At 41.0% G+C, this 14,723-nt stretch overlaps 1 protein-coding gene across 2 annotated transcripts in view; it reads left to right on the top strand.

Moving 5' to 3' along the window:
* Positions 1–14,335, top strand: part of si:dkeyp-9d4.3 (caskin-1) — an 84,448-nt gene extending 70,113 nt beyond the window's left edge. For both annotated transcript variants that reach the window (XM_017721008.2, XM_017721009.2), the window contains 8 exons: positions 130–239; positions 3,486–3,596; positions 4,475–4,576; positions 4,820–4,958; positions 6,469–7,451; positions 8,942–9,590; positions 10,705–11,533; positions 12,568–14,335. In XM_017721008.2, coding sequence (XP_017576497.1) covers positions 130–239; positions 3,486–3,596; positions 4,475–4,576; positions 4,820–4,958; positions 6,469–7,451; positions 8,942–9,590; positions 10,705–11,533; positions 12,568–12,664 — 3,020 coding nt within the window. In that variant the 3' untranslated portion in view covers positions 12,665–14,335. The remainder of the gene's footprint in view (positions 1–129; positions 240–3,485; positions 3,597–4,474; positions 4,577–4,819; positions 4,959–6,468; positions 7,452–8,941; positions 9,591–10,704; positions 11,534–12,567) is intronic.
* The last annotated feature ends 388 nt before the right edge of the window (positions 14,336–14,723 follow it).

Below are 14,723 nucleotides of genomic sequence, written 5' to 3'. Positions count from 1 at the left end.
CCAGATATAATGACTGGCATAGTTACAACACCTGGATTTAATGTTGATGAACTTTACCAATGTGTCATAAACAACATAATATCATATTTAGTCCCAGATCTTTTCCTGACATTTTATCATGTATGACAGCTTCCTCACAGCTTACCCAGAGTGCGCCTGGTGGCCCCCGTTCAGAGAAAAAGAAACCATTTGTGGATCCTTTACTGCAAAGGAAGGACAGCACTTCAGCAGAGAGCAAGGCAGGTGTTTCTATCTGTGTATCTACAAAGGTTCCTAAAAGGTTCTTGAATGAAAAGTTCTCAGTGAAACCTTTAATTTGTAGAAATCCTTTACATTAAGGAGACTTGAGAAAGGTCCATCATACTCAAGTGTTATTTACACAAATCTGTTTTAGGGTGATTGTCACCTCCAGGCTGGGGAACCCACTGTTTCACATATTTCCTTCCCCAGTACAAGTGATACAACTCATATTGGGCTGGATAAGTAGCCATTAGAGCAGTGAATAGAGTTGAAAAGAAACACTCCACCCATTCCAATAATATTTTAACAAAACCTCGTCAAATTTGACTCACCATTTCTCCTCAAAGGATTCCCAAATGATTTTAAGGGCTGCTTCATTGGTCTATTAGCTCGGGTGAGGTGCGTTTAATGAGCCCTCAGAGGGGTGAGGAGTTGAGTGAATGTAAATGTCAACTTTGGCTGAAGAACTTGCTCGAAAATCATTGTGAGCTGATGCACTATCCATCTCAAACCTGCAAAAATGCTGGAAAAAGCTGTATATAAACCACAGCAGTGCACTTTTTTACAATGCTTAATATTTCAAAACCATAACATTTAGTTTGCTGGGTTTAATGTAGCAAACTACTCTTTCTATTATACATGATGCTGATACAATCCATAGGGAAATTGTATGGAAATATTTTTTATATATTTCAAATACTTTGCAATCCATGCTAAAATGCCAAGCACTAAAATATATTTCTAAATATTTGCCATATATTCCGGTATTCCAGTATCTAAATGTATTCCAGTATCAAAATTTCCAATATTCCAGTATCTAAATGTATTCCAGTATCTAAATTTCCAATATTCCAGTATCTAAATGTATTCCAGTATCTAAATTTTAGCAAATTAACTTTTAATATGGCAAAAACAAAGCATTGTAGGTAGTGATACTCTGTGAAAATGCAGTTATGATTTGATAACTTGTTTATTTGAAATATATTTTGTGCCTACATACAAAGATTAATGCAGTACCCTTCATTCAGTTTATGTAACTTTAGTTCCATCTGTAACCTTTTTTAAGCAAAACTACATACCGTTTAAAAATAAATATGAAACACAAAAAATACATTTAAAAATATATTTGACAAATATTTTTGCCCATTTTCACACATTGCAAGAATATATTTGATAAATAATTTGGATTTTTTTTTTCATATGGGAACTTTTGCACTGTGCTAACTATGCTAAAGACTACACAGCCAGCAACAACACAAAAAAGGCATTACACTACAGTTTTAAAGTAAAGCTTGCAGTTGTACGCACACCTCATTTTGCCTTATAAAGTTTGCATGACTAGCCATATAGCTCACTGAAGCTAACCTAGCTGAGGGCAAGTGCATTCTGATTGAAAATGCACTCTTCCCTTCCTCTCCTTGAGGTGCTAGTGGTTGCTTGAATGATGTAAGTCGAAGTCGGGGAGGGGATGTTAAAAATGTATTGAAATGGGTCTCAAGGGTAGGTCGTCTGTGGAAATATTCCTGGTTGTACAGCCTGCAGGCCACTAGAGGCCCTCAGAAGACCTTTGAGTGAACATAAACACAGGTCTCTGAAATGTAAGCCTAGTGCATTCTAACAATGAAAATGATGATGTTTTCATCCCTGAAATCCGTCATAGTACAACTTCACCACTGGGTGGACCAATTTCAATTGGATCTTATAGAGCCTATAAATGGAAAAAAAAAACTGGATTACAAACTACAGATCTAAAATGCATAATGATAAACAAGAGGGTGCTTCTGCCGATCTACATTGGCACTTGAAAGTTTGTGAACCCTATAGAATTTTCTGTATTTCTGCATAAATTTGACCTAAAACTTCAGATTTCTACACATGTCCAAAAGAATCCGATGAAACAAATGAGACAAAAGTAAAGAAAGAAATGAAAAAGGCCCCAAAACCCAGCTTCAAAGTAGCCCTCCTATTACCTGAAATGAGGCACACTCTAACACATTACTCTGTCATCTTTTCAAAGAACACTTTTGGCCGCCTTTGTTTTTAAGGATCTCTTTTATTAACCCTTGAAAATGTTTGTTTCTCAAGCAAGGATACATTTTTTTATTTACTTTAGCTTAGAGATACCAGGTATCAGAATGATCGGATATCTGAGGGTAAAAAAAGAATGAATCTGACCCAATCCTGTAACAAATCTATCCTGAAATAGCACAGAAATACATTCACACTGTGTGATGTGATGTAGTTAGCTGTATAGAGTGTGTAGCCTACTTTAAAAGCTCCGGGGAATCTAAATCTTCTTTTTTTTCTTTCTAAGTAGGTTAATCTTGCTCTTGCTTGCACACATGTCCAAAGTGTGTCCTGTCAATAACTTTTCAGCGCTCACTAAATGACTAGTATTATGCCAAAGTTGTCATTTTTCTGTGTAAACTGGGTCCTAACCTTGGATAGCACTAGCGTAACCCATCTCCTCACCAAATATGAAGCAGGTGTGGTTTGTTAGGCCACGAATGTTTAACGAAACTGCTACCCTACGGTCTTTTTTTTTTTTTTTTTGTTACTGTTTGTGTTGGAGAAACTTACTGAGAAAAGGCTAACAACCAAGCAAAAGCTAAACCAGCAAGCAATAAACTAACCATTCAATCAGCCATGCCAATGTTAAGTAGTTTGCTATTATAGCTTAGTTTTTAGTATTGTCAAAGGTTGGCAAACACTTAGGGACCCAGAGGACCAAATACAAATACAAATCAGATATGTACGTACGCTGTATGTATACAGTTTTTAGTACTGTCGAAGGTAAATTCCCCATAAAAACACGAATTATAGAACAATGTAAGGGGGAAGCCCATGCAAGATAGCCCCCAATTTCTCAGGTCTGAAGGATCAGATCAAATCTAACCAGTACACGGTTTCCGAATGGATGTGGTTTCATTAAAGTAGGTTTTAAAGAAGAAATATTGAATAGATATCAGCCAGTACTCAAAGTTTCAGTATTAGTATTGATATATCAGGAAAGAAAAATGATAACTAAGCCATCTCTATTTTAACGCACTGACCTCCTACTCCCTAGCCTAGGATCATGTTTGCAACTCTTCTGATATTCATGGATCAACTGCCTGTCATTTCAATGTGGACATGCTGCCATCTAGTGGCCATATGTGCTACTGCATTTTATACTTGTGCCTCTGACTGGTGCTCCAGTCCACAGTCCTGAGAAGAACAACTCTGAATTGCTGTGTCTCTTGCAGAGCTCAGAGGCAGTCGCTGAATGGCTTACAAGTGCTCAGCTGCAGTTTTACACAACTAACTTCCTGACTGCCGGATATGACCTACAAACCATCAGTCGGATGACTCCAGAGGTATTACGCACCTCTATACACATGCATAACACACATTTGAAAACAGTCATTCTTTACGTTGTGTAATCAATTTGGGATGAATGATCCAGTAGAAATGACCCAAAATTGTTTGGAGTAATGATTTGCATTAATGTTTATTCCTTTCTTTAAAAAAACAAGTCACTGTGTTTATAAAACTACGTCACATACATTATCTTGTCACAACAGACATAAACCTACATAAACATTTATACAGGCTTATTCCAGTAGACACCTTCTGTAATTAAATTTGTATTTCAAGTTGACATGGCACAATAGCAGACATGGATTTTTTTCAGGTTAGATTGTGTCAGAAATTTGTTTGGATGAAATGACATACAATATATGGCCAAAATTATGTGGACACCTATCCTAAGCATTGAGCTCAGGGGTTTCAGCTGTAAGTGTTGTTAGTATGAAATGTAAGCATCTATTATCTACAAGCGGTAGACCACACAAACTGACCGAGGGGAGTAGAGAAGCTGAACACTGGAGCAAACCAGCCAGATTTGGCAAGCTGTGTCATATTATCAGTATTACGTCACTGTGAGCTACACTGAGCTATGTCATTTTACCCCTGAAGGTGGAATGACACAACCTAACGTCAGAAGAAAAAGGCAATTGAAATGGATGCTATGTCATCTTGACATCTAAGTTGGCAAATTCAACCTTTATGATGACTGACACCTTTGGAAAAAGTGCATACAAGTGTGTATGTAGGTCTATATCAGCTGTTGTGAAGGACTTGTGTAGGTGTCATGTAACCTTACGAACACTGCCTCAAGTGTCTCGGATGTAAGGTTTTAATGTGACAATATATGATGACAATCAATTGAGGTTTGAGTTGTTTGTGTTTACAGGACCTCACAGCAATTGGGGTGACAAAACCTGGACACAGGAAGAAGATGTTATCAGAAATCATCAAATTGAACATCCCTGATTGGATACCTAAAGAGAAACCTGTAAGAAATGTGCATCCATGCTACATCTAGACCTTAATTTGGTACCTTAAAAGTAAATGTTTTAATTTACTGTGCACCATTTTGTGTAAAAATGCATGTGTTCTTCAGAATATCCCCACAGTATCTGAATTTTCATGTGTTCCTGGCATTGTGTGGATATATTTATCAACAAATTGTGTGGAAAAACCTATACACCACCATCATAAGCAATGCTAACCAATCATGCTCTTCTTGTCCTTGTAGACCAGTCTGGCTGAGTGGTTGTCTCTGATTGGACTGAGTCAGTACTATCAGACACTTGTTCAGAATGGCTATGACAACATGGACTTTGTCAGTGACATCACCCTGGAGGACTTACAGGAGATTGGAATCACCAAACTGGGTATAGAACTTGAACCCAATCACTAGAGTAAACATTTAAAGCAATGGTTTGGCCAAAGAAGTACCCCAAATGAAATAAATTAACCAAGATATGTTTAACGTAGGACATTTTGTTTTTGTTTTAGTTTTATACTGGAGCTACGAGGTGAGTAGAGCAAACAAGTAATGGAAGCTTTTGCTCACTATATGTCTACACTGTAAAAAATTAGATGATGCCACACTTCAAAGTGAAGAGAACAAATATTTTCTCCAGTGTATTAAATATTTGTAGATACAAAATCTGAATTGCTTCATGTGTTCCTGAGTGGTGCAGTGGACTGAGCTGTCTACCCAACAGGAGGTTGAGAGTTTGAGCCCCAGTGATGCCATAGCCATCCGTGAGTGTCTCAGTGTCTCGCAGGATGGTGTGAGGGACAGAGTCTTGGCTGTTGGGGAAGTTGAGTATAAAAAAACAAGTTCATTTTATTTACATAACTGAGATGCAGTACTAAAAGCATTAAGAGAACTTTTGACTCAACTGAGATATTTGAGTTGTGCGTCCTCAACTTGAGTCAACTCAAGAAAAGCCAGGTAATCAGTTACTATATCATGTTGAGTTGAGCTGACCTCTCATTTTTTACAGTGTAAAAGTGTTCAGAAAGCCCCTCTAAGGAGTGACTTCAGCTTCAGTTGCACATGTAACGTGTTCAATCTCCATAGAAAAGCATTGCTAATCGAATGGAATGCTCTAGAGTAGCCATACATGAGTCATCATACCCAATGCTAAGCATCAGTTAGAGGGATAGAAGGCCCCCCAGGATTGGTCTGTAGAGCAGTGCAGCAATAGAACTATGTTCTCTTGACTGATGGAGCTCCGTCCAATACCTTTGGGATGAGTTGGACTGATCCAGAACTAAACATCCAACGTCAGTACCTGACCTCACTAATGCTCTTGTAGCTGAATGGAATCAAATCCTCACAACAATGTTCCAACATCTAGTGTAAAGGCTTCTGAGAAGAGTAGAGGTTGTTACTACAGTAAAGAGAGGACAAATCTCCATTAATACACTTGATTTTTCTGAAGAAGTGCTGAATCAATATGTCCCTACAAATGTTTAGACATATAGTGTATATTATTAACAATATAAATGAACAACGTTGTTGGCTAAAAACAGTAGTAAATACTGAGTCTGAGTTTTGCCTTCAGAAACCACATAAGCAAGTTTATATGAGGTTACTTAACAATTTCACACAACTGTAGGCAAGCAGCTTGCACAATACTAACCTAGTGGCTATAAGCTTCTGTTACTTGTTAGCTAAATCAGCCTTGTAGTAGGCCCAGTGTCAATTTATAGAAGTAAACCAAACATGTCTTGGCTGATCAGCTTAATCTGGGGGAAGAGAGTAATTTGTCTAGATTTTTGGCCAAACCATAGCTTTAAGAGTGCTGATATTGTAGGATGCCCTCCAGCAACAAAACTGTCCACTAATTTGTAAAACTCCCTTCTCTGTTTACATCCTTTGCACTGCAGGACATCAGAAGAAGTTAATGTTGGCTGTTAACAGGCTTGGTGAACCTCCAAAAGAGGAAGGAACTCCTGGCAAAGACAGCCAGTCTGAAGAAAGCACAGATACAAAACAACCAGCAGCTGCAGATGTGATCAGTAACGTGTCGGAGGTCAAATCCACCCCTGCTCCAAGGACACGTAAGGGATCGGAGGGGCGTGGGTCTCCCCGGCACACCGCGCAAGGGCGGGGCATACAGAGAGCAAATGCCCCTCCTCCACTCAAGAAACCTGGGTCATACGATAGCCCCACCCACACCCCGCCACATACGCCCACTAAAGGCAAAACCTCCTCCACTCACACAAACTCTCCCACGCATACTCCTGGCTCACCCATGAGAACGCAAAGCAGGCCAAGGGGGCCAAACGACTCTCCCCGGGTGCATAGTCATGGTCGCGCCGTGCCGTTACTCTGCCTTCCACCTGAAGGTGGCACCGAGGATGAGGAGGACCAGACTCCACCCTTGCCCAGGCGGATCATGCGCAGTGGAACGCCTGTAGTTACCGAAGTTCCAGAGCGTGTCAAAGAAGAGCTTCCTTTGCCTGATTGTTCTGTGAAATATGCCACGCTAGGTGGTGTTAACCGAAGCAGTTCCGGTAAAGGTCCCGCCGACACCCTTGATGTCAGCGGTGTCAACCGCAGCCAGTCCTTTGCTACCACACGCCCTCGCAGGAGGACACGCCCTCCCACCCCACCCAAGCGCTCCTGCTCCTCTATCTCCACTGGCAACCTGGCCGACGAGGCGGCTATGTCTAACGAAAGTGGAACAGGTCGAGGCCAACATAGTGATTCGTTCCTTAGCGTGAACTACAGGGAACGCCGCCGTAGTGACTGTGGCATTGCCTCAGAATCGACCTCATCTGGGGGCAGTGTGAGAGACATTGCTGCCATGCTTGAAATGTCCAAATTAGGAGGTGGAACCAAAGGAACTGGCAACAATTACCTGCAGGTGACCGACTATTACCGCCAGCTCAGAATGATGCTGCTGCTTATTTGCATTAGTTCACATTAGTTTACACCAAATGTAGTCGAGGTTTGGTCTGAAGTTTGCTTCTTGGAGCTAGTAATTACCAAAAATGGAAACCTGGTACCCCCTGGCACATTTTTTTATATTTATACATAAACTACTATCTTTGATATACAACATATATACGTCTATGCAAAATGTATGTGGCCCTCATTAAATAATTTGTTGATTTTCTAAGTAAAACCAAGTTAACAGATCCTCTGGAGAACATCTGCGCAATTATTTGCACACTTACTGGTTACTTGCTGAATTTAACGTATTGGGGAAAAAAGTAAATAATAAAATGTGGCATCTGCAGAAGTTATGGGACAATAACTGATAACTATGGGACAATTTAATAAATGAAATTCCTGCAAATACGCATGAATTCTGTACTAAAATTTGTAGAAAATGCCGAGCTTAAGTTTGTTTTTGACTAAAGACATGCAAACATTACATTACATTAGATATGCAAACGTATGCATACAATTGTAGATGTTTGCAGAAATGTATAATGTCACTAATATATTTTATTAGTAATAGTAAATAATATTAAATTTAATACAAGTGTGTCACTCACTCTCCAACTCACAACATGCAAAGTTTAACCGTGTAAAGCCAGCCTAAGGCATGACAATGAGATTCATAGCCATGAGAATCATAGCCGCTTAGTAAGGATCGAGAATTATATAATTACATAGTAGCCATGACTTCATAAGCCAAAAAATGAGATAATTAAGTCATAACCATGACTTAGTAAGGTGTGAGAATGAGATAATCAGGTCATAGCCATGGCTTAGTAAGGTGTGAGAATGAGATAATCAGGTCATAGCCATGGCTTAGTAAGGTGTGAGAATGAGATAATTAAACTGTAGCCATGACTTAGTAAGATAATTGAGTAATAGCCATGATTAGTAAGGTGGAAGTATAGGATAATCAAGGCATAGCCATGGCTTAGTAGTGCAAGAATGAGATAATTAAGTCATAGCCATGGCTTAATAAGGTGTGAGAATGAGATAAGTAATAGCCATATTGTAAGGCTTGAGAATGATATAATTAAGTAGTAGCCACAACTTCACAATCCATAAGAATGAGATAATTAAGTCATAACAATGACCTAGTAAGGTGCCAGAATGTAATAATTACACTGTAGCCATGACCTGTGTATGAAATTGAGATAATAAAGTAATTCCTATGACTTAGTAACATGTGAGAATGAGATAAGTAAAAGCCATGACTTTGTATGGTGTAAAATTAAAATGGCTAAGTCATAGCCATGACCTAGCAAGGCATGATAATGAGATAATTAAGACTTAGTAGGGTGTGAGAATGAGATAATTACGTCATAGCCATGACTTAGTAAGATGCCGTAGTTAGGATGCCTCAGCATTACACAAACATTGAATGCATTGTTTATTTACTCTGTTCTTCAGGCAAGTCCAGACCTCCTGCGGCGTAACCGCGACACTCTGAGCTCAGACGAAGACATGCAGACCCGTCGTCGCACCATCAGTGGCCCCGTCACTAGCTACACAGACACCCAGCTTAATAACACCCAAGAAGGTGACACTACTTCACATTCTTACACCACACAAGCAAACCTGGAGACAACACGAATCGTGGAGGAGGCCGCACCGCAGAAACAAGCACCAATGCGGCAGGCACCAGAGCCCCGCCCTCGCTCCATGCTAAGTCACCTGGAAGGAGGTGTCCCTTCCCTCCCTCAGGAGGAGTGGTCACGAATGGACGCCACAGCAACATTGAGAAGACCCCGGCCACCCCATGACTCAGACGGTGAGAGGTTCCAGCTCACTGAGACCAGTACAATACGGCGCCGCCCGAAGGCGCTAGGGACCCCACAGAGGAAGGGCGCAGAGAACGGTCCCGAAAGCACCCGCAGGAGGCCGGTATCAGAAGCTTGTGCTGGGGAAGGCAGTGAAGGGGAACTGCGGCCAGATGATTTCAGAAGAGTGCTGAAGCCACCAGTTTCTCCCAAACCTTCGCTCGCCCTCAAGAAGCCTGATCCTCCAACGCCCACCAGGAGGGTGCCACTTCCTGGACCAGAAGGCCAGCACAGCCCAGGTAAGACTGAATTTTTACTCCTCCTGCTGTTCAATGGTATGTGTCCACTTTATTTTAAGTGCGATCTTAGATTATGCTTTTTTGACCTAAATGACCATTCCAAGGTAATTTAGTTCAAAGATTCCATGACCAAGTTTGGAATAATTTGTCATGTTAATTATTTATGCCATCTTTTTGTCATTGTGTTCTTATTTTATGATGAATGGCTTAAAATCTCATTACGCAGACACTTCCAAACATTTTTTTAACTTTCTGCCGTAATTCAATCATTGAGATGTAAGCAAAGTCATTCAGAGTGGTTTGATGTGAAATGCTTTATTGTAGAGAAACTTACAAACTTTCTCTTTACAGTGGTGGTGATAGGAACCAGGGATCACAATGTCTACATCCCCAATATAACCATTTTATTTACTATCCAAAACCACCAGTGAACCAACACATCTTGTAGATTATTATATAATAATGTTGATTATGGTAGAACAGTAGTCAAATTTCTTTGGGTACTATTTTGCATGTAACAATATTCATGAATGAATTAAAAAAGTTTTTTTTGTATTGTATTTTTTTCGATTGTGTGTCAAAACGTTACCACGAAACTATCATGAAACAGTATTTCAGGCATCAGACAATGTATTTATTAATACTTTTGCATAATAATGTTCTGCTTCCCACTGTGTTCTGATTTGTGGTTCCTATCAACATCACTTTAAACACTTCAGACTCAGTAAGTGCCTTTAGAACAGAGCATTTCAAACCCAAGCACTAATTGACTTAATAACATACTACAACAATCTATTATCAATCATTTTTATAAGGCTATTTACCTATTAACGTCTGCACAGGCCACATTTTATGTTTTATTATTTTTCCAATATGTTACATTCAGCAAATAAACAGTAATTTTGCATTAAAATGTGCAAAAGTGTGTTCTCTGTAGAAGATGTGTTTACACTTATTTACACTTAGAAAATCAAATAAAACATCATTTGACCAGGGTTGTCAAACTTTTGCGTATGACCGTATAGGCAGTCCTTTTAGTGCCACTAGTATAATGGCATAATATTATAAGGGAAACATGTATATAAAGTACATTGTCTTTTGTTTGCCTTTTTAGTGGAAGTCAAAAAGATCCCACCACCAGTGTCTCCAAAACCAAGCCCACCTCCAACGCTTCCCAAACCAGTGAAAATGAAGCCAGTTCAGACCCCAGGATCTTCCCCAGCTCCTCAGCCACAAATTCTCACCCCACCTAGTGCCCTAAACACACACGCATCCTCCCCTACCACTCTTCTCCCTGAGCCAGCGGAGTACCCCGCCCTCTGCCCTGTGATTCCAAAGCCAGTGGAGACTTACACTCTCTCTCCACGGGCTGCGACCTCTCCTGCTCAGAGCCCGCAGACACCCCAAACCCCCCAAACTCCCCAGACCCCTTCCACCCCTGGGTCAGGCTCAGCGCCAGTAAAGCCCCCAAGGTCCTCCATGGCAGGCCTTTCTGTGGATATTCCCGGCCCTCTGGAAGTAGAGCTGGCTGGGGTGGAGGCCATGCAGCAGAGGCTGAGGGAGGTGGAAGAGGAGCAAAAGAGGGAGAGAAAAGAGGACAGAATTGATGGCACTGGCCAGAGCCAAGTGAGGAGATCTTCTGGAGAGGGTTTTGGAGGGAGTGATGTCACAAGAAGTGCTGAAGGGTCAGGGCAGGTTGTGATGAGGAGGAGAAAAGTGGGCATGGCCAGGCAACCACAGGTTGAGGGCGAGCTTGAAGGCTTAAGGCAAGACGGAGGTGTGAGAGCAGAGGCAGTCCAGCAGGGGGTGCTGGAGGCTGAAGCAGCAGGCTTGTTTGGAGGCCATGCAGCAGGAGACATGACCCAGTTCAGGCTGGAGGAGACCAGTGCCTCCCTAGCTGCTGCTCTGGAAGTGGTGGAGGAGAAGATCAAGAAGGAGGACAAGTATGTAAATCTTTTTTTGTGTGAATATCTATCGAATTAATTCTTACAGGAAAGTATGTTCCAACATTAATTCACAAGTTAACCAATGGTTTGGTTGAAAATTGACACAAATTTGGACAAAACCAACAACCAAAAAGTTGCTGGTTCAAATCCCATGACCTTGGGTAAGGCTTTTAACCCCCCCCACCCCAAAAGGCTAAACAGGGTGGCCAGTACCCTAGTGATAAGAGAGGTGAGCAAACCACCGTTGAAGGTTCAGATTTCAGGACTGGCTGGGTTACACCTGATTGTGTACTTGGGCGAGGCACTTAATCCCCTGCAGCTTCAGGTAGTCTTGCTCTGCTGATGACACTGTGCTGTCCCTAGACTGGGCAGAGTTTGGCAGCAAAAGGACATATTAGCATATATTTTAACTTGTAGCAGTTTCACACTGACTCTTTCAGTAGTGAGCTCTGGTATTGAGCTGCTATCACTGTTTTCCATTTCTAACAACCCACTGATTGGGCTGCCACTCATATTCACAGTCAGTGGCATACCTAGAATGTTCAGAAGGCCTAGAGTGTCATTTGTTTGCTGTTAGGACTTAAGTTCACCTCCTGAAGCCCTTACCAATAGGATAGCTCACTTTACCATTTCTACCTAGATACCATGGAGACTGGCCAATTTTCAGGTGGCTGTTTCAAGACTTTAACCTTTAATTTCCATCCAAATCTTAACAAGGAAATGAGCAACTTTAATACTTAGCATAGTTCTTTTAAACAAAAATAAAACTAAAAATGCAACCATGTATTTTAAAGCCCAGAAATCATAACATGGTCAGCAGCTCAGAGGATTCCCCTCTGCAAATCTGTAATGCTTCACCAAATTTGACTGAAATGCCCATCCTTGTAGCTGCCATAGCAATTTGTCATTTCAAATTATATCCTAAATGAATGATTAATTAAAAATATTAAAATTACATTTTTTCAATGATTTTTTCTAATGATGTTACGTTAATTCTACTTTCTTGTTCTATGCCGTCCCCTCTTCCCCAGTTCTGTGGTGGAGAACAAGACCACAGTCAACATTCTGGATGACATCGGGAGCATGTTCGATGACCTAGCTGACCAGCTGGATGCCATGTTGGATTAAAAAAAAAAGAAAAAAAAAGCACAAGACAGAATTGCCAAGCCTAGACTTCTTTTTGGTCTGTAAGCACCAAACCTGCTCAAGCTTAAGCACATCCCGGTGAGTTGAGCAAGTCCGAGTTAAACAAGGACTCGTTGATTCCAACAAGAAGAGGTGGAGATGCTGGGGTGTGGAGCCCTTGAGTTTTGAAGATAAAGAGCTTCGGAGCCTGGTGGTTGACGTAAGCATCCGGCAACGTCAGTACCATCCCGAGTGTTTCTCCTGCCCTTCTCGCCCATGTTTGTCCAAGGTTCGGAGCCATGGTCCTCAGCTCGAGCTTGGAGCTACTGACTGCTATCATGCTGCTTCCAGAGATAAGCACAATTTAATGCTAACAAGCTATTTAAATTCCATTTAGGTCGAGAAACACGAGCATCGTGTCGGAGTGTGCGTTTGTATGTATGTATGTACCATTTGTATGTGTGGCTTTGGTGTTTCCTTTAACGATGTTATGGTCCGATGGCCGATTGTGTATTTGTTTTTAAACGATTAATGGAAACCTAAACATTTATTGTGCTCTCTGGGAAACCAGCTAAGAGGTTCGCTATGGCTCATAACTGACTGCAAAGGGGAACTCCTGACGATCATGCCCAGCCCGTCTCTCCTTGGGATCCCCCAGAGGTGAAGATCATTTGCGTTAACTTAAAAGCAAAAGTAGGAAAAACACAATTTGATGGTCTTGAGAAGACCAACCTGGTTTTCCTCTTCCATGTAGTGGATTTCCGAGTTCCCCTTTGTCAACGATTAAAAGAAAAAGAGCTCTGGACATTGAGATATATCGTGATATTTACGTTGTCGTTGTTGTTCGTGTGTGTGAATGTGTGACCGTGTTTAATTGTGTAGTTTTTTTGCATTGACAAATCCCACTTTTCAGCAGATAGAGTGGTGTTATACATAGATATAGGCTGAATGCAGAATAAGATGCTGGACGACAGTGTAAATACGACATATAGATTACAATTATCATTCATAGAGTAGAATTTGGAATGCGATAACCTGGAATGCAACAGGTGCCCACTCAGTCCCAATCAATGCGATCAAATGACAAACGTTGGTGTGTTTGGGTGAGTGAGAGGAGTTTAGCGTGTGTGTGTGTCTGTTTGAGAGACCAAATGAGAGGATGTGTTTTGCATATGTGTTGGCCCATTAAAGAATGCTTGCATTCTTGTTCTGTGACTGCACAGAGAAGACATCATTTTTATTGACGATAACAAATCGGCGTAGTCTATGTAAGAGACTAAAAATGACATAATTAAACGTGAAGTCGTTGCAAGAAGCTTAAATTTACAGAGCAATATTTTCTATCAACTCTCCATGTTGATGATTTAGTTTTATAAATAACCGTCAAAGCCAGCCATCTTGAGTATAGCAGACAGCTGAACCTAACATCATCTCCAACCGTCATGACAATCCTCTATCATGTGCTTGATTATCTGCAAAGTCAATGAGATGGACATTAGAGTATTGAACCTTTTATCATGTAAAATATATGTAATATTCCAGTTGTTATTTTGTGTAAACGCTCAACTGGCTAATGTGTTTGACCCTGGTGATCCTTGCAGACCTCTTCCATGTAAAGAACATTGAGAGTATGTGGAATTACGATAAATAAACTTTATGAATTATGAATACAAATGGAACTGATGTCAAGTGGTTTGTCAGTTGTGGCGAAATATACTGTATGTGTTCAAGTGCACGACTGTCAAAAGTGTTGCCCCAGTCAACTGTAAGCACTACTGTTGTGTAATGGAAACATCTAGAAGCAACACCAGCTCAGACATCCACAGAGTGGGCTGCTGAGAGCAAGTGTGTAGTGTGTAAAAATCTCCTATGCTGCATCACTCACTATAAAGCTCCAAATCGCCTCTGGAAGCAAAATCCGCACAAAAACTGCCTGTCGGAAGCTTCATGAAATGCATTTTCATGGCCAGATCACTATATGCAATGCCAAGTGTTGGCCGGAGGGGTGTAAAGCACACCGCCACTGGACTCTGGAGCAGTGGCAACGTGTTCTCTGGAATCG

The sequence above is a fragment of the Pygocentrus nattereri genome, chromosome 12 (genome assembly GCF_015220715.1).
Source record: "Pygocentrus nattereri isolate fPygNat1 chromosome 12, fPygNat1.pri, whole genome shotgun sequence".
Lineage (NCBI taxonomy): Eukaryota > Metazoa > Chordata > Actinopteri > Characiformes > Serrasalmidae > Pygocentrus > Pygocentrus nattereri.
The sequence above is the reverse complement of the archived record's forward strand: the minus strand, read 5'-3'. Positions and strand labels throughout refer to the sequence as shown.